The 19,281-nt window shown below is 46.3% G+C and overlaps 5 protein-coding genes across 5 annotated transcripts; 1 reads left to right on the forward strand and 4 right to left on the reverse strand.

Annotated features, from left to right (window-relative positions):
* Nucleotides 1–594: 594 nt before the first annotated feature.
* Nucleotides 595–2,270, reverse strand: GLAREA_05833 (MFS general substrate transporter; the record flags this gene model as incomplete). The annotated part of the gene is made up of 3 exons (XM_008081247.1): nt 595–627; nt 714–2,191; nt 2,258–2,270. 3 exons carry the CDS (start codon nt 2,268–2,270, stop codon nt 595–597), a joined length of 1,524 nt encoding a protein of 507 aa, XP_008079438.1.
* A 2,678-nt stretch (nt 2,271–4,948) lies between these two features.
* GLAREA_05834 (F-box) lies at nt 4,949–7,903 on the forward strand (the record flags this gene model as incomplete). The annotated part of the gene is made up of 2 exons (XM_008081248.1): nt 4,949–6,337; nt 6,386–7,903. 2 exons carry the CDS (start codon nt 4,949–4,951, stop codon nt 7,901–7,903), a joined length of 2,907 nt encoding a protein of 968 aa, XP_008079439.1.
* Nucleotides 7,904–8,759: 856 nt separating this feature from the next.
* On the reverse strand, nt 8,760–10,046 carry GLAREA_05835 (Zn-dependent exopeptidase; the record flags this gene model as incomplete). Its single annotated transcript, XM_008081249.1, has 1 exon — nt 8,760–10,046. The coding sequence occupies one exon, from the start codon at nt 10,044–10,046 to the stop codon at nt 8,760–8,762; it is 1,287 nt and encodes a 428-aa protein (XP_008079440.1).
* A 537-nt stretch (nt 10,047–10,583) lies between these two features.
* Nucleotides 10,584–15,937, reverse strand: GLAREA_05836 (ATPase of HSP90 chaperone/DNA topoisomerase II/histidine kinase; the record flags this gene model as incomplete). The annotated part of the gene is made up of 8 exons (XM_008081250.1): nt 10,584–10,769; nt 10,824–11,123; nt 11,181–12,075; nt 12,123–12,728; nt 12,779–13,129; nt 13,179–14,833; nt 14,881–15,715; nt 15,774–15,937. 8 exons carry the CDS (start codon nt 15,935–15,937, stop codon nt 10,584–10,586), a joined length of 4,992 nt encoding a protein of 1,663 aa, XP_008079441.1.
* Nucleotides 15,938–16,634: 697 nt separating this feature from the next.
* Nucleotides 16,635–18,907, reverse strand: GLAREA_05837 (Actin-like ATPase; the record flags this gene model as incomplete). Its single annotated transcript, XM_008081251.1, has 9 exons — nt 16,635–16,852; nt 16,907–17,042; nt 17,113–17,311; nt 17,359–17,465; nt 17,525–17,627; nt 17,681–17,933; nt 17,991–18,105; nt 18,157–18,734; nt 18,784–18,907. The coding sequence occupies 9 exons, from the start codon at nt 18,905–18,907 to the stop codon at nt 16,635–16,637; spliced, it is 1,833 nt and encodes a 610-aa protein (XP_008079442.1).
* Nucleotides 18,908–19,281: the final 374 nt, after the last annotated feature.

Here is a 19,281-nt window from a genome sequence, read left to right on the forward strand (position 1 = left end):
ATGGTTTTGGTGGATGATGGAAAGTGTAACTAAAACCACACACACCTCCTACATAAATGTAAGATTACCTTTACAATCACAAACCCATCTCTAAACTCGACATTGTCCACCCATCTCCAGACCCACGTACGTGTATCCGCTCGTCAAAAGTAACGTCGCGGGGTGAGCGTTCTGGTGGGTATCTGGGTGTGGATAGCTTCGTGGGTATCTGGGCATGGATAGCTTCGATGGATGAAAGGATTTGCCTAGTTAGAGGATGAATGTCTCGAAAGAAATTGTGTGATGGATCAAGAGATGGGATTCTCGAGACAACAGAGAAAAGCGAGGATATATACTGAGAGATATGTTGATGAGGCGAGGGGGATGGGATTTGGGTGGTGTTGGATTAGTTGGATTACGATGGTTGATTTCCTGAGAGATGTTGACTTGAGCATTTGAAGATGGAGGGTTGGGCTTTCCAGGGATTTATCAAGATAGTTGGAACAAGTCAATGGAACGCATGATTTTCACGACCAAGATGAATCTAAGAGGCAAAGTTTGTAAAACGTGGTTATATCCAAATATTCCGCTTTTACAACTCCCGATATCGGCGTCTCACAAGAGATATCTGTATTCCGGATTCATGTCCTACGACGATTAGCATCTGATTCACCGACACCGAAAAGATAAGAAAACAAAAAGATAAGAAAAGATAAGAGAAGATAAAAACTTACACCCAACTCCGTCTTCTCATACTCCGTCAACCCAACATCCACCGGCGTCTTATCCCTCTTCCGATTCTCACTCCACACCGCCGCCGCATACGCACAACAGCTCGCCATGGCCAGACACAAGAACCCGAGACAGATCGCATATCCCTTCGTATATTTCGGCGCGTCCTTCGCCAAGAACGAATACGTCGCGATGATGCCCCCGATATTCCCGAACCCGACCTGCCACGCCGACCCGACAGACCGCCGATGGTGACCGCCGAGATTCATATTGAACCAGCACACGATGACCGGCATCGCGGAGTAGGCGCCCATGGCGACGAGGAAGAGCCCCGCGTACTGCACGGGCGTGTTGTTGTGGACCGCGAGCAGGATGCAGAAGCCGGACATGGAGATGGCGATGGGGAAAATGGTGAAGAGAAAGCGGTGGCGGGTGTAGTCGGAGCAGAAGGCGATGATCATGGCGAAGGCAAAGGCGCAGGCCCAGGGCGGGACGGAGTGCAGTTGCGTTTGGATGGGCGAGTATTTGTAGGTGGTGATGATGGCCGGCGCGAAGTAGGCGTATCCGTAGGCGGGCACGATCATGCCGAAGTACATGAAGCCGCCGAGGATGACTTTGTAGTCTTTGAAGACGCGGCCGACGTCGCGGATGGTGATTTTGCGCTCGGCGGCTGAGCGGCCTTGGTCGGCTTGCAGGCGGGCTTTGACGTATTCGCGTTCGTCCTGGGAGAGCCAGCTTGCGTCTTCGGGGAAGGAGGGGATGAAGAAGAAGAATACTAGGGCGACTACGGAGGTGAGTACGCCTTCGAGGATGAAGATCCATCGCCAGCCTTTGTAGCCTTGGAGACCGTCCATCTTGCCAATGGCGGAGGCGAGTAATCCACCAAAGGCACCGGCCAAAGTTGTGCTGGAGAAGAAGAAACTGTATCGTCGTTGGGCTTCAGAGCGTTTATACCACATCCCGATGAGGTAGAAACATCCTGGGAACATTCCCGCTTCAAATACACCAAGGAAGAATCGAGTTACAAGCAGACCTGCGTAATTTTGGACTAGGCCCTGGCAGATGGAAACCACACCAAACATGAACATACATGCCGAAAGCCAGATACGCGGACTGAATTTCTTGAGGAGGACATTTGATGGGATTTCGAAGAGGATATAGGGGACGAAGAAGATCGTTAAAGCGGTGTTGTACTGGTTTCCCTGCAATTTAAGCTCTGCTATGAGGCCAAAGGAGCGCGCATTTGCGATGTTGACTCGATCGAGGAAGGCTAGGAGGTAGAGGATGCAGAGGAAGGGGATGACTCTCAAATCGATCTTGGTCATCAACTTCTTCTCGGTGGTGTGCGCGGGGCAGACGACGTTCAATTCATCGTATTCGACGCCCGTGTTGCTCGCGATATTGGGGTCGTAGAAGTTGTTCGTCTCGCTCTTGATGCCGGCTTCATTGTCTGACGCAGTTGGCGACGTCGCTGTGGTTTCTGTACTTGTCAGTATGCGATCGCATAGGAGAAAGCAATTGCAAGGGAAATAGCTATGCGACTTACTTTTTCCAAACATTGTGGAATCTGTTTAGTTGTGTCGAATTCGTCTGGCTACTGCAATTAGCTATTAGCTATATACCCCTCATTACTCCAGAATTCACTCCAGAACCAACCTCAACGTGAATGGGCACTTACAGCGACACACAACCTCTCAGCTGACCCCGGGTAGTGATTCAAAGTGACGATGGCCTCACAAATTCACACGGGACCAAAGAGTTTAAGTATCCTTTTTGCGGCCAACCAAACGACGTAACATGCAGTCCGCTGCCGGCCAGTAGCGGATCAGAAATCATTAAAGCTAGCTTTTGCAAGATCATCGTGTGAGGTAATTTGTGGAGAAGAGATGTCTTCCCCGCGAAATGGCCTGCCAGACCGGGTTTAAAGACCCGTTTTTTCGCCTCAAGTGAGAGAATTGGCCGAGCGATGCACATAGTTGCAGGGAATATTATTCATCAGTACATGGAGGTGACCGGAATAGGTGGAGGAAATGGTATTTTCGTTTTGCGAGCCGTCTTTGGTATTTAAGGTTGTGTGAATAAGGACTAATTCCGCTGTTGTGTGCGAAGGTCTTTGCATCCTGTGGCAATGATACGTGAGGAATCAAACGTAGACTAACCTTTTGTGTAGCTCTTCTCGCCTCTTCTCGCGTAGTATAGCCAACTGCTTAGCAAAGAGCCTTTTCTAACAACGACAACCTGGATCAGCAATTCAATTCAAGATGAGTCAGATAATAAACATTTTTTGGTAATACCTATTGTACCTGAACAATATTGATTATTCTTTTTGACCTCCGATCTCGTGCCGATAAAGTGGGAGGTGGATTTCTGGTGGATCTTCTGGACCTTGAGAGAGGGCCCGGCAGGGCATGGTTTTGACGGCTGGAGGGTCCAATATGAAGTAACCTCTTTTGGGTATCGTGGCGATGGAGATGAGATTGGGTTTTGATTGGGTGAATATTAAACTCCATGGAGTTATTTCAATAAACGCGGGGACGGGCTGAAGAGATGTATTTTTGGTCCAATGATATGGCTGGTAGATGGGATCTCCGGGCCAGAATCTAGATCTTTGTGAGGCTTGAAAGTAATAACTAAGTATATCTAGATGTTGTCCATTGAGATCTTAAATTATTGATTTATTTGTTTGCCTGACTTGAGCCAGATCTTGCTAAAGCATACAAAAATGCGAAAGGAAGACTCAACCTCGCTAAGGTCACGTTCTAAATTCTTTCCAGCATCTCGAGACGTTCAGAAGAAGACAGCTTCAGTCGTTGAGATTGCTCTCCTGAAGGAAGATCTAAAACTCGCATAAGATTGGCGCTATTTCATAAACAAAAGAGGTTGCAACAAAACAACCGACATTAGGATCGTCGTCCGACGTTTGAAGCTTGCATTGAAACATGTTTCCTGGTATCTCAGGGCATGCAATCCATAGGCGAGAGTGAGAGTATAGAATACTTCTTAGACCTAGCCAAGGTACATAGGTAGCAATTATTCACCGATCATTGTACCTGCCGATCTTGGTATAGATACACTTTCGTCTGAAAAATGTTTCATTCTTGGACCCTTGATGGAACTCCTTTCGTCCTGCGTTGAACATGATCAACCGGCAAAATACGGCTTCGTACCGTGGTAAAGCACCGCGACCTGCATATGCTTCACGTCCAAAACGTACCGAGTAGACGAAACTTAAATCTCAATAGATAGTGAATATACACTTCGATCTTGAGCGATTGAACAATATCATTCATCTCACCTGACTAAAAAAGCCTGCTGTAATGGAGAAAGGACTATTGACAAGAAAAGATTCTTCCACTCAGCAACTAGCAACTCGTCGGTCGTCAACATGCGACAATCAAATGCGCAATCAAATACACCTAAGCAGGCTTACGATGTACTCCATCGGATCTCACCTCGCGACCAACATCATCGCCAAGGTGAAAAGTTGCAACTGTACTATACTGGCTTACAGCGCTTGCCACCACAGTCAGCCGATCGCTTGGAATGCAAGACATCGACTATTGATTTATAAAGTGCGGTGCCAAAGGGAGAAAGGACCGCATGCATCAAAGAGCAAAACATGACTAGCACGACAACGAAATAAAGACAAAAGAAAAAATATCGTTTCTACTCAACAATCATAGACAAAATTATGATATAAGAAAGCATGAAAGAGGAATCAATGGTAATTTATTTCGCATCGGCTACTGGACATCGCTCCGACACTAGTCAAGCCTGAGCCAAAGATAGAGCGCCATAGAGCGCACGCAGGGCAAAAATACAGGGGCAAACTGCGTTCGGGGGTCGGAGCTCGGCCACGGAAGGATCTTGAAGGCCTAAGGCTCTGGAATCCAAGGGGCTAGACTAGCAGAACCACGGCAGACCAAATCGTGTGATTATTCTACCGCAACTTCCACTCCTACAACACCAACGACGAGCCAAACCCTCACCCGACCACGACCACCCAAACGTTTCCAACCACCACACCCACCGTCGATACACCTCCACGAACGCTGCGAATGCCTTCATAGACGATCGCACATCCCTTCGAAGATTCAAACTCCGCCGACAACCTGCCACCGTTGCATGAGTGTGGCTTGACGTCAAGTCCTCTGGTGGGGTCGAGGAAGGCCAACAACGACAACATCCAGCCGGGTACATTTGCAACATCTCTGACACTCTGGACTGAGCGACCAGAATGGATAACAATGGCTCTGTTCCCAGCGCCTCCTCCGAAATGGACGGCGTCACAACGAGCCTCGAGCGGGCAGAGGATTTCCGATTCACCCATCCAGCGGGTCTAAGGATAGCAAGACATCTGACAAAGTCGCTCATAGAGGCCTTGAGTTTGAAGATATGGATGGAGTTGGACGGCAATATTTCTTTGACCAGACAAGATGGCTCAGAGTCTTCGTCCATGAAGGATCCCGCTAGTTTGGTAGAACCGGAGGTCTTGGCTGATTTGGGGGAATTGCTGGCTTTTGAAGATGCTTCCGAAACAGCAACACCAAGGTATCAGCCAACAACTAGTAACACATCATTTGGGGAGAGGATCAGCACCAGCGTGCCATCGTCAGCGGAAACACACACCGACATGCGAGAGCTGAACTCCACAGAGTTCCCGTCTGACTCTTTGATCAATTCCTGGTTGACACCAGACGATTTCGATACCATCGAGGCCGCCCATGACCCTTCATCGTTTTCCTACTCTTCGCAGCCAGCTTCAAGACAAGCGACGAGCATTTTTCAAGACAACCACATGCACGATGATCAGAACTCGTTCGAAAATACACAATTCTCTGTCGTTAGCCGTCCGCCTTCCACCGAAGCCAGTCGTTCGGCATTCAACCTTCCTCCACCTAGAGCTCTCAACTCACAGAGTCAGCAACCCAGTCATACCTTCTCTGCACCACAGGAAGGTAGACTAACACCACAAGCCTCCGCTTCGCAACAAAGACCTCCTCACCTACCCTCACCTCTTAACCCATCAAGGCAAACACCGAACTTGGGACCAGGGCAATTTCCAAATCCGCTACAACTTCCCAAGATTGATCTTCCTCCATTAGGTAATGCTCTTGGACCGGTCGGTATTTCTGCCAACCGCCATCCCCTACCGTCAATAGGTTCCCCGGACACTAGCAACCACATGCCACTTAATCAATTTCACAGTATCAAGAGCTTCCTTCCCGTCAACAAATCTGGGAGCAACTCCAATACCCCAGAGAAAGCTCCTTGTTTACCCCCAGGGCTATCAAACTCACCTTCCAAAATTGTCGACGCTAATAATCTCCAAACGCCTCATCTTCTAAACAAACAAGCCGCATCACCGCCTTCAAAGCAAACGACTGCTGATAAATATTCGCTCTCAGCAAATCCTACCAACTCGTCACAATCGACACCAACTGCTCAATTCTTTTCGCAAACGCTCTACGATTTCTCCTCTGGGTCACTTCATACCACTACAATGGGGAAACGATCTATCGATAAGATGCCAGCGAAGAAACGAAAGGCTAAAGATGAAGCGGATACTTGCGTAAAGAAGCAGAAGCTGGACAAGAAAGGCAAAGCGGCTAAGAAAGATGGCGAAGTAAGTTGTAACAGGCTTTCTTCTGGCTCCACGACTAACATGAGACAGGAAAAGGAGCGTCTGGGCGACGATATCTGGATGCGGATCTTTGAGTTTACACCGCCATCATTCCTTAAAAAAGCTCGTCTCGTTTGCAAGCCTTGGAAGGCAATGGTCGACCAATTCGATTCGATCTTTGTTAATTGTCGCAAGGAAAATTATGGATGGGATATGCCTCCGCCGCCACCAGGAATGACAGAACGTCAGTATAGCGATTTGCTCGGAGGAAAGGGATGTCAAGAGCCAGGGTGCGATAACAAAAAAGCTACAAGAACATACTGGTCGTGGTCTAAGAGGTGGTGCTCTGATTGCTGGGGAAAGAAGATTGAAAGAGAAGATCGAATCCTCAAAAATCGACAGAATAATTATCCAAGGACTACTGTTTTAAAAATGCTCGAATCGATTCCCGTCGCTATCTACGATTCTTTCTTGAAACCACACGATTATACGGAAGAGGTTGAAGCTCGGGCTCGCGGACCACCAAGACTATACAAATGTTACCTCATTTCAGACGTGGACAGGATAATTGAAGAGTACAATGCTTTGGCGCCACCACCTTATGAGGCTAACCCGGATCACACACCCGCCGAAGCTTCAGCAGCACAAGCAGCTCATAAAGACTTGATGGATGCGCTCGATGGAAAGCGCGATGAATTCTTCGCTGCTAAGAAAGCCGTCAATGATAAACACATGGGGAATGTCAGAAAAATCGAGGCTGCTATCAGGAAGAAGCGTCAGGAAGAGCGCGGACCAAAAGACAAAGCACGAAAGGGTCGTATTGAATTGTTTACTCGTCGGGCTAAGGAAGACCTACCTCAGATCCCTACCGAGTTTGTACAGGTAACCAAGGCTTTCAAAGCAGCATGCCGTATCTATCGGGATGGTGGCACCGAACGTGGATGGAGATCTCTGAAGCCAAAGATTGAAAAAGAGTGGGAGGAGCGAGACCTCAATCCTCCCAAATCTCTTGCTGGAACGAATTCCGATATCAGAGAGGTCAGTATGGATGCTGATAGCTTGATGAGCGATATGGATGAATATCCCTCCTTAAGATCTACCCCGGCAGTCGATATTGGTCGAGCCGTACAACAACAGCAGCCTCAACACAGTCATGCTAGACCGCAATCAATATATGGCAATGCCCAGCAGGTTAGGCCCAACCATCCACTTCGTCAATCGATAGGTTCTATGGGGGGTCCACTAGGATTTAACAACTACGGCACTAATCTTGGTGGATACAACTATACAAATTTCCACCACGCGGGTGCTCTTTTATCACAACCAGCACAAATAACCTCAGCTTATCCGGGTGGAAGTTTTCTTATGGGTGGTCTTCCAAGAGCACTTCCTCAGCCGAACAATTTCCGTCAACCACAATTTCGACACCAAACCGTATATGATATGCATAGCAATTATCATAATCAACAACCATCGCACCTCGGTTCTCAAAGCACGCATATTCCTATCAATTCATTGTTAGGTCCGTCGAATCCCCCAAACCACCAAAAACACAACACCTTTCAATAGACATGGTTTGGACATAAAACTTTCTAATACATATGGTTCGGAATACATCATATCTTTCTCTGCTTATATTGGCCAGCAAGAGCCCCGGGCATTCTGGCAGTCTGCTCGAGCTCATTGTGTATATGGCGATAAGGGCTGGCCTGAATTCACGGCCACTTTCCACAACTTCATTCTCACATCACCCCGCAGTCTCTTATATCACATCACATTTTAGCGACTCGCATTCACGAATCTTTTTGTTTCGGGGCATGGCATGGCATGGCATCACGGGACGGGGGAATCTTGCATCATGGTCCTCTTTTCTGTTTCCACATTTGCAACTACAATACCCGGTGGCGTTGGTTTCGTTTGATATTGTTTTTGGACTGCCTTTTATGATCATACCTGTGGCGTTGGGGTGGAATGTTGAGTTAATTCGAAGGCGGGGGTTGAGGGTGAGGGGGGTGTATATGGGGATGGAGGCCTGATTGGGCGTGGATATGGGGATGAAACATTGAATGAATGATCGAGTTAGATTTAGATGGATGTTTTTCTTATGGCTTTGAGGAGCTGTGGGATCGATTAATGTGAGAAGTTTTAAGATCAGTGTCTGCCACATTTGATCATTCGTAGTATCCATATGCGAATTTGGTGTAAAGTTGTTCGGGCATAAAATGCCCCAAACTAGAAAACCATTGTTTCGTGGAGAGAACTCGGAGAGGCCGACGCTAGAAATACATTCTCGTTCAATTGATAGCTGGCGCGAGCATGAGCCCGCTTAACTATGTAATTGTTCACTTCACTAGTAGCTGCAAACACATCTCACAAGAAAATCAACTACAATACTATAGTATATACCTAACACTTCACATCCCCATCACGTCAGAAACGCCAACGCCGCAACAACCAACGCATCAACGCCCGTACTCAACGTAGGCTGTATCACCGGCGCAAAATACGCACTATGATTTATCGGAATATCCGACATCGTCCCCTTCTCCAACGCATCTTTGTATTTCTTCGGATCCACGCCTCCAAAATTCCAATACGTGTATGGAACGCCCTTTCCACCGTTCTTATTCGGTGCTTCGGTCGCCAGAATACTGAAATCCTCGGATCCACCGAGTGGTGGTGATTCCGAATCGTGCTGGTCTCCAAAGTGTTTGGCGAATGCGGCGGCGACTGTGTTTGTAACCTCCTCGTCGTTTATTGTGAAGGGGAATGAACTTGTCGGTTCCCAGAGGGGTTCCTTTGGGGAGTTACTGGCTTCGCATTCTGCTTTCACGATTCGTTTTATAGCTGATAAGACCGCTTTCCTTGTTTCTGGCGTTACCGTGCGGACATTAATTTTCAGCGTCGCCTCACTGGAGATGATATTTTCGGTTCTCCCAGAAATAATACTGCCAACCGTGACAACAGCAGCCTCTCTCGGATTCACCTCCCTAGAGACAACAGTCTGTAATCTCACTATGATATGAGCAGCTAAAACGACTGGATCAATCGTCATGTGAGGCTGAGAAGCATGACCGCCACGACCATAAACCGTAACACGAAAGCTATCAGCAGCAGACGCAAAGCTTCCGACTCGCGTCCCGACAGTCCCAGACGCGAGCGGCATTACATGTTGACCCAGAACTGCATCGGGAATAGGACAAGCGTGTTTTTTGGGATCGTACAAGCCGTCTGCGATCATGGCTTTCGCTCCCCCGGCTCGCTCTTCGTTTGGTTGGAAGAGAATTACCAGCGTGCCTTTCCAGTCTTTTTGCGATGAGTGGAGCGTCTTTGCTGCTGCTAGCATTGATGTGATGTGCATATCATGTCCACATGCGTGCATCACTGAGTACTCGTTGCCATCTTCGACGTCTACCTCTTTCTTCTTGCTTGCGTAAGGTAGTCCTGTCAACTCTTCCACCGGAAGAGCATCGATGTCAGCTCGTAAGAGAACTGTTTTTCCTTCTCCATTTTTGAGGATGCCTATTAGGCCTGTACCGCCAATGTTGGTCCGGACTTCGAAGCCATCTAGTTCTCGGAGGTATTTGGCTGCTGTTTCGGCAGCGAAGTGTTCTTGAAGGGAGAGTCCTGGGTTTTGATGGAGCTCTTTGTAGAGTTCTTCGTATGGTTGGAGGTCTGGTTTTGAGTCTGAGATGATTGAGGTGATAGTCATGATGGAATAGCTCTGATGGGTCCTCGTTTTTGATGGGTTGTCGGGAGTTCAAAAAAACAGGTCAGGCACTCAGAGTGAAGCCTATCGAAAACTTTATACAGATAGAATATAAGAGTGATATGAGCTTAAAGAAAGAGAAATTTTAATTAGGAAGTCTATAACGACGTTGTTCACTCTCACGCCGGTTCTTGGCTTTTATGTCATGACAATTTGGAGGAGGAAACTCACAGCGATATACCATTATTTTGAGGGGTAGGAGATGCCGGTTCGAGGCCGGCATCAATTTCGGGGACTAAACCCAAAGAATGCTATGTCGTTATTTGGTTGTTGGTTAGCAGAAGTGGGGGACGACGGGGACTAATATCGGCGGATTGAAATCACGTGACTGATATCCGAGCATTTTTAGTCGCGTCACGACCACGTTCATCAAACCATATATATTCCAAATTTGCGCCTATTATCAATATACACACCCCCTTCATACATTATCGTTGAGCGGTCTGATATCAAACAAAACAGCTGCTCAGTTGCCCAAATCTATGCTTGAGATCTAGGCGTCACAGTATATCCATTCTCAGCAAACAGTAACGCGTCTCTCTGCCGATGTGCCTCTGGATCAACATAGATCTTCAAGTTCATGCTGTCTTTACCAAGATCATATACTCTACAAATGAGGTAAACTCGATCAGAAGTCTGGCCTGGTTGGAGTGCATCTGTTTGCATCTGCAATGACGGACTGTCAGCTTTTCATTTTGATGTTACGAATGTCGTTCTTACCATATTGTACTGGTTCGTGCTCATAAAGAACCGATCAGCGCAGTTTCCGGTAGTTGTTTTAACTTCAATCAGGTATTCTGGTTCTGTTCCCTCCCAAATGATATCCAGGTAACCTAGTGCAACAAGCAACAAGGTCAACCGGCCGTCCGTATCTTGATAGACAATATCAGACCTCTCCTGCCCATTCCATGGAAGCATATCTCGATAGTTCGGATGAACAGTTACAAATCTGCGTATTGTACTTCTCCAATTATCTTCGCCGAAATGTGGTCTTAAGACGCCGAGAAGCATTTCATAAACCTATTATATTTCGTCAAATTTGTCATTCAAACATCTAAAATGCGAAACAGTACTGACGAATAGTTCACCGGCAGCCCCTATCTTCTTATCGTGCCCGATTTGATTCAATGACCGAACACCAAATGCACCCAGAGCGTCATAGCCAGGTAGATATCGTCCATTTCCGGGTGCTGCTGGGGAGTCGCTTCGAGGAAAATCGGTCTCCCTCGCAATACGGATGACATGACCAAGAAGTTGCGTATACGCGTCAACATTTGGTACCTGTCGAATTGGTAAGTGTATAACATTATCCAAGTTTGACTCCGATTCAAGTTCCGAAGGTGACTGCGGATATGGCTCTTGTTCTGAATCTACGGCTTGTTCTAGGTCAAGCGGCTGCCGGTGAGATTCTTCTCTAGATATTGGTGCTGAGCGACGCTCAGTCGCGACCATGATTGCTCGGCTCGCTCGTGGAACATCATCAGATCCCCGACTGATAGGCCTAGATGTACCTTGTGGAGTGGAAGTTGTGTCTGTTGCTTGCTCTTCATCACTGAGAGTATTCTCATCGTCGTTAAGTCTTCTAACGGGTGGTTCGATACCAAGAACTTGTCCAATACCTTCGGTTTCCAGGAGCTCGTCTATAACAGCGGGGCTGCTGTTCAGAACGAGACCAATTACGTCTCGACAAGATGCAGGTAGATCTAGCAGGCGAGCAAGCGCTCTTGGGAGATGCAATTTGTAGGAGATTTCCCTCTCTGATGCTATTTCTGGAACGAATATCGCCCAAAAGCCTTGGACTTCTTCAACGTGTACATGACCAGGAATACCGGGAATGGGTCCGGTGGTGTCACCATTTTCATGGCGTAGAGTATACGTTGCCCTAATTGCATTTGATTTCAGAACTGACGACATCTGAAGTTGGAAGTATAGTGGTTGTGGGTCGTCTATACGTCGATGGGTGACTACGATGCTAAGCAGCTGTTAGTTTTTCTCGGCGGCGGGCAGTCTTATTCTTACCGCAGAATATCGTAGGCTATGTCCATAAAGTTGTCTGTTAATTTGTCGTCCATTGTGGAACCTTCCCCGCAGTCCGTGTCTGTGGTGTAAATCCGAGACAAGTACTTGCTCTTGAGACCTAGGCCATGTAGAAATGGTTCCAGTTCAAGGACTTCTTCTAAAGAAAAGTCCAACATGTCGACATGATCGTTGAAAATTGCCGAGATTTTCGTATTGTCAATAACGGCAAATGTTTCAAAAAGATTCCCTAAAGTCACGTTGCCATCTTCGCTATGCCTTCTAATTGGAAGGAAGCCATATGCTCTGAGGACTTGCAGGTCTTTCCATGTCGGTTTCATTCTGTTGATTGCTTTGATCGTTTGCTTGATATCAGCCAAAGATGATCCATTACGACTCCTTGCAACCAGTGCTTCGATCAATGTTGGTAATGACGCTGGTGAGATTTTCAAGCGCATCAGGAAGAAATCTTTGAGGGTATCGGGATATTCAGAACCGATGACTACCATGTCTGGAATTGGCAAGGGACTACTCCAGAGACACTGGGAGGGCGGGTACCATTGGTCCGCTGAAGGCAGATATACTAGTTTCTCTTCCTCAAATGTATGCCTGTTTTCGAATTAATATGGTCTTGTCGTCAAAAGAAGTATCTCACTTACCGAATCGCACTCCAAGTTTCGTCATTTAATCTTGTTTCTGCAAGAAGGGTGTAGAGCCTTTGCGCTCGATCGGTAGCATCCCAGGAGGGTTCAGGATTTGTTTTAATCTTGATCAAGGTGCGTTGATAATCCTTCCAGTCGGCGTCTTTGATCTTGAGGATACGCTGGTGAAATAAGCGGTTTATCTGCGGACTATTTCGATATTCTGATGCAGAATACAAAGGTGTCTTATCAAGTAGATCTTCAGGACCTTTCCAGACGCAGTCGTCTATATCAATCCATCTAGGGGCGTTGGAGTCTGGTTGGAGGCATGCCGGATCTAGGATCAAATTTTCCCGATAGAACGCTTCTCTGCGAGTTGTCAGTTTCGGTCAACCTTGAGATGGGTATTGTGCATTACACGATAAGTTCTGTGTGAATTTCACTTCCGTGGTCAGAAATTGCTGAGTATGTCTTCAGAATGTTACCTCGAGCGGAGTCCCAATTACTTTGTGGCCGACTTGCATGCTGTCGCAAGATTTCCAGGTAGAAGTTTAAATACGGCTCGAATTGCACACCAAATCGGGCGAGAAACGCCCAATCTTCTGCTGAACCATCATATCCTGGAAGTGTTGTTCTATCCAAAAATGGAAAACTCAAGGTTATTCCGAGGTCTCTGCATTGGTTTTCAAGCTGTTCTGTTGGAAAGTAAGTCGAATCCATTTGTTTTGGTCGAATACCCCAGCACGAAACATTTGCTGTTTTGATGTCATAGATGAGTGAATCCCTCATTTCTCGTCTATACACTCCCCAATGAGTTTTCAAAGTCCCAATTATCTTATCCTGTCTACGTTGAAGAATATGTCGAAATTCGGCGGATAATGTACCCGCATGAGAAGCCAATCGAGGAACGTCCCGAATTCTTAATGCAATTACAACCCATTTCAACCAACTCATGTCGTAGCGCCCAGTTTGTCGATTTATGGGAGACATTGGTCTCAGATAATCTGGATGGAGGAAAGCGATTGGCAATATTGGGGGTACTCGTCTGAGTAACATTTGGGGACCGTATTCATCTTCGGTTGGAAGATAGACCGGCATACCAATTCTATGGGGTTGGGCCATTATCCCATCGTGATCGTAAATTTGTAAATGCCTGAATCTTGGATCAGAGATATTTTCAACATGCCAAAACAGATAACTCAAGTGGGCTTTCGAAGACTCTAGAGTTCGAACTCCTCGTCCCGTTGAGTATGTCAGAAAGATCTTGTCTATCACTTCTTCGGGCGGGCATTCTACAGCACCAAGAGCTTGGAATAGCTCTTCTCGAACCTCATTATCTAACCCGGCATCGATCGTCACCACGATATCTTGAGGTATTCCAGGTCCGATCTCCGCGGGAAAGTATACGTGAGTCTGCCGTGGCGCCACCCAACGTCCGTCGCTCAATGGTATCAATTGCAATTCCTCCATGATATAAGTCTCGATAGCAGTTCCCTGAGATCGCCTTAATATAGACATGATCAGACGAGCTGCTTGTCGGTGCCAAGCGCCAGGTGTGCTTGGATTCTTCATTGTAGAATCGGGCCTTCTCAAATCTTCTCTGATTCTGTGACACATTGCAAGATCTTCGATGTCCGCAATGCCAAAAATTCTCTTGAGAATTTGGATATTTAGGGCTCCATACTCTAGCGATAGGTATTTGCTGTGTCTTCCGGGCCGGTCCCTGAACAAAGGCGATCCATTGTCATCCACGTATCCTTGTGGAGGAAACGTCCTCACGTCTTGCGGCTTTCGAAGCTCATTTGTCCCATGAAGATATAAAATATATTCATCTTTTAGTCGATCGAGAACCTTACCAGGTAGTTCCCTCCAGAAGTAGTGGCTCTCGAGCACTCCTCCGAAAGGTAGATACTTCACCCAATTGTATCTGAGGGGGCCGTATCTGCGGCAGAAGTCGAGCATTGCTTCAGAAAAGCTGTCTACAATTGAGGATAAGATGTCGCGGTTCCACTGAGAGTCGGACATAATTTCTTCTCTGCTTGCTTGCAAGATAAAATCTGCTTGAATCAAAAACTAGATGCTTGTTAATTGTAGCACATTTCCTGACCGCGGACACGTACATTGAATCCAAAATTCCCGACTGGAAGATACGCGAAGACGTCATAACGTGTAGGTAATAGAGGCTGATCATTATCGTCCACTCTGAATGCCAATACCAGTTCACATCCATCTCTCTCTGGACGTGTGTGTTCGGCAGACAACCCTGTGAGGGTGCTTTTAAAAACATAGTAGTGTGAAGTTTCACTCAATTCGCTTGATGCAGCGTCCTCGGTTCCCACCGTCTTAATAAGAGTGGTCCATTGAGCAGATACGTTTTCGTAAGGTACTCTTTGGCTAAATGTTGTGGTCCTGCATCCTCCCGCTTGCTGGTGAACTCTGATACTGATAGTCTGAATCTTTTGTAGGAACAGTAATAGCGTTGAATCTATTTCATCAAAGTAACGAAGTATATTGTCGTAATTGGAAACATTCGTTGTTAATGTCATTCTGGTTAAAGGTCGCTCTTGCTCGGGAATTGGAGTGTTTCCTTGGAGAGGAGTAACCATACCCAATCGATCCTCAACAGTACCTTGTCTGTTATAAATAAAATGAAAAGAAAAGGCGTTAGACTGTATATCGACTCGGGATGCCACTTGAAATACCGCTTTGAATCCGATTCCTTTATTCCCAACATACCCATGCGCTTGCCTTTTCCAGCTGTCTCCGGTACGACAAACATAGCGCACATCCCTTTCATTAAACCCGTCTTGATTTGATTCTACAACAATCCTCTCAGGACTTAGGTCAAAGTTGAGCCATGGGGGATCGTTCGTGACGTCGAACGAGCAATCTTCCACGTTTTGCGTCAGCTCTAGAATGAAGCGACCTCTGCCCGAACCAATATCCTCCGAGATACTGTTAAGCATTAATTGGGCAACTTAAAGACTAGGGTAACTTAGGTTCAGATACTTACACTTCCACTAAAGTCGCAAGTTCTTCGCGAACGTTGGAAAGAGCTTCCAAAACTCCAAGGGGTGTGGCGGCCTCCTCCTCTGGCTCAATCCATCCATTCTTACTACTGACTTTACGAACTACTTCTCGTGCCTGTTGGACACTAATATCGAGTGGAGAAGCCATAAGAAAGTTGACTCATAAGCAGGCTAACACCTATGAACTATCAACAAAATGCAAAATACTTGAACTATCATCAGTTTGAAAGAGAGGAGGATTGGCAGAACACTCTTGAGTCACCTGCTGGAAGTGGAAAGAGGCGCGTATCTGGAGCAAATGGCCCGTCGGATGGTATGCAATGAACGGCCGAATTGATCTCATTGGTCATTGTTGTGTACATCGAAGCACACCAACATGCAGGGGATAGACCGCATTCTCGCCTCCAGGTTATGCAAGCATGATAGGATACAGATCTCACAACCAAGAGCGGTAATGAGCCCTTAAATAAATGTACTGAAATTCCAAAAAAGAAATGCTAATTTCTTGGTGTGAAATTATTCAGCGTTTCAATCTATGAGTCATGGTAGAGCCTCTCCTAGATATTCTCTTGGCGGAAAAAAGGTACACAATTCATTGCACGAACACAGGCTGAGCAGAATAGAGGATATACACGTCGGTATTTAGGTGTGACAGAATTTATACGGAAAACATCCTGCAGTGACGTGAATCAAGTGGTCTGGTTAACACAACTTGTCCAATTGAGCTGTGAAGTCACGAATTAGCGCGACGTTTTGTTTTCTTGTTAATCCAATCAACCGCGAGATCACCACCCTTATTCCCTTGATCTTGACTCCTCGTTACCGGTTTAAGAGCTGTCTGATGGTCATTTATCGAATTTTATGACTGATGAACCAGCCTCCTTGCCATTGACAGTGCACTTGAAGTTCAAGTTATCCCCTTTATCACCAAATCGAACTTGAACATCAAAAATACACTTGTGGATGATTTCTTTCAGTGTCTCATTGTATCTACACTGGCTACTGTTGCCAAAATCAAACTTTCGACTGATCGTTGACTCTACGGTCCCGACTAGATCAACTCCTGTTGTCGATTAGCAACCCTGCTTCTTTAAGGCTAGACAAAGATGGAGCATACTAGGGTCATCGAAATATTCAGGTGCTTTTGCAAGTGCGCAAGAATATAGAAGTAGTTGATCATATATGGGTTCTCCTGGTGTGTAAATCAAAGTAAATGATGTTTTTAAATTGGTGTTTTTAGTTATTTCATCTCCCTATGCAAATCCATGGTTAGAAATATGTACCTAGCGATTTCTCGAAAGGTTTTATCGGTAAACAACATACTTTCGATATGAGCCACTTCATTCTGCCAGTACAGTATTCTTTTCCATTAAACCTGCCCACGTAAGACCTCTCCTTTGGATCTACCCCCTCGCGAAAGGGGAACGATATTCTGTAACCGTAGTGGCGCCTGGCATATTTGACTTGGGGTGCGATTCCCTCAAGACCGCGTAAAGCAGCTCCTTGGACAACTGCAGCTTGACTGTCGCCTATCAACTTGGTGACATGCTCGAGTTTCATCAGACTTACGGATTTGCAGGACAGAGCAAAGCAATTTCTCCATTTTCTTCACACCACTCTGCTAGTACCTTGTTGAGGTAAGCGGACTCGCCAAGGCCGCCAACAAGGATAATTCTCTGAGAGAGGACCATAATCAGTTCCATGTCTTGCGAATGGATTAGTCAACTGCATTTACATTGATTTTGGCATCTTTGCGAGCTTCTGCTTCTTCAATTTGGTTACCAACCAAGTTGATGATCTCGTCAACAACTGGGTCGAACACAGTTTTCATATCATCACTAAATAGTTTACGAATTAGAGCTCTGGGCTGCATTTTCAGGCATAGTCTTACTTTGAGATAACGACAAACTTGTTGTCAGAATCGTAGAACTCTGACTCCGGAGCATTCATATTGATGGGACCCAACTCTTGGTCATCATCATTATCGTCACGCCCAAAATTTCGCTTCAAACCTTCGAAATCAGTCATAAATCTACTACCAGGGCCTTTAATTCCGAACGAGAGATCATCGAAGGCTGACCCAAATCTTTCGGATAGCAGGGCATGCAAATTACGGTCGATATAAGTAGAACCGCATTTTCCTCCTATTCGGCACTTTTGTTAGGAATCGAGGATGGTCATGAAGACAGAGTTTGACATACCTGCACCAACGCAAAGTTCATCGAAAAGAAGATAAGGTTGTACCTGTGAAATCTTATATGTTGTAATGTCAACAGTTCCACCTCCACAATCACAGATGAGAATGTTTTCATTTTGCTAAATACTCATCGTCAATAATCACCAGAAACACATTTCGAGGTATCTTACCATGATGGGATTCAAGGCACCAGGTTTCGTATACTTGTTGAGAGTCGCGATTGCAGCTGCCTCCGGCTCAGATATGGTGAAAACTTCGTCTGTTTCTCTACGGCCGAAACCAGCATTCTTTGCTGCTGCGAGAGTAGCTGCTTTTGCCTCGTCCGACCATATAGCTGGTAATGTGATCCAGCACTCCATGGGTAATTTGTCAAAGGTTGACTCGGTTATTTGCAATTTAATCACCTTTGCAGTGTGCTTGTATACTTCGCTCAAGAAGTCCTCGCATACGCCCTGAGCGTCACGAAAAGAAGGAAGTTGGATCGCTCCAATCCCTTCTGTACCGCTGAGTCCTGGGTCATCATGCTCGCTTACGTTCGCGTTTTTGTCGAGTAATAACTTGGTCCAAGAGTAAGACTTGAGCTTGGGGTGAACTCGAAAGCCCCATTCGTTAGCCTTAAGTCTGTCATTCTCCTGACAATACGCGATTCTGGTTGGTGTTTTCCAAGATTGAAAGCTATCTCCTGGCCATCCATCGATAATTTTGATATCTTCTATGCTGCTTTTATCTGTAGTAACGAAACTGACGCCTAGTCAAGGTCAATTGGATACATTGTAGTCAAGAGCTACCGTGTTTACCGGAGAATGTGGTGCCATAGTCAATTCCAACAATGATCTTGGGCTTGAAAGAGCTTTGAAGCGAAAGAGCATCTAAGGCTTCCCTGGTGCTGAAAAGCGAATCGCTCGCTCTGGGGAAATTCATAATCTGCTGATGATGAATCGCAAATTTCTTCTGGTTGAAAGATGGCTATGGTGTTGTCGTCGAAAGTGTTACTAGTACAAGTACTTTGAATGTTGAGTTTGTCGCAAAACGATAGCGGCGCACTACAAATGCGGAAAAGTCAGCAGTGCATGGAGTAGCTCGGTCTGAAATACATAAAACCGCAGGTAGGGTGTTATCCGGCAAGATTGCCGCTGAAAAGTCGCTGGGGCGCCTGCATCGCCGACGAGAATCACGCCCTCATAGATTTGCACAGCCTTCAAGCCGTGTGCCATGCTGAAACTCGGTCCAATTACAATAGACATATGTAGATACAGCCTAGATAGCTCTCACACTATCGGTTTTGAGTACTCGTA

Source organism: Glarea lozoyensis (genome assembly GCF_000409485.1).
Source record: "Glarea lozoyensis ATCC 20868 chromosome Unknown GLAREA15, whole genome shotgun sequence".
Classification (NCBI taxonomy): domain Eukaryota; kingdom Fungi; phylum Ascomycota; class Leotiomycetes; order Helotiales; family Helotiaceae; genus Glarea; species Glarea lozoyensis.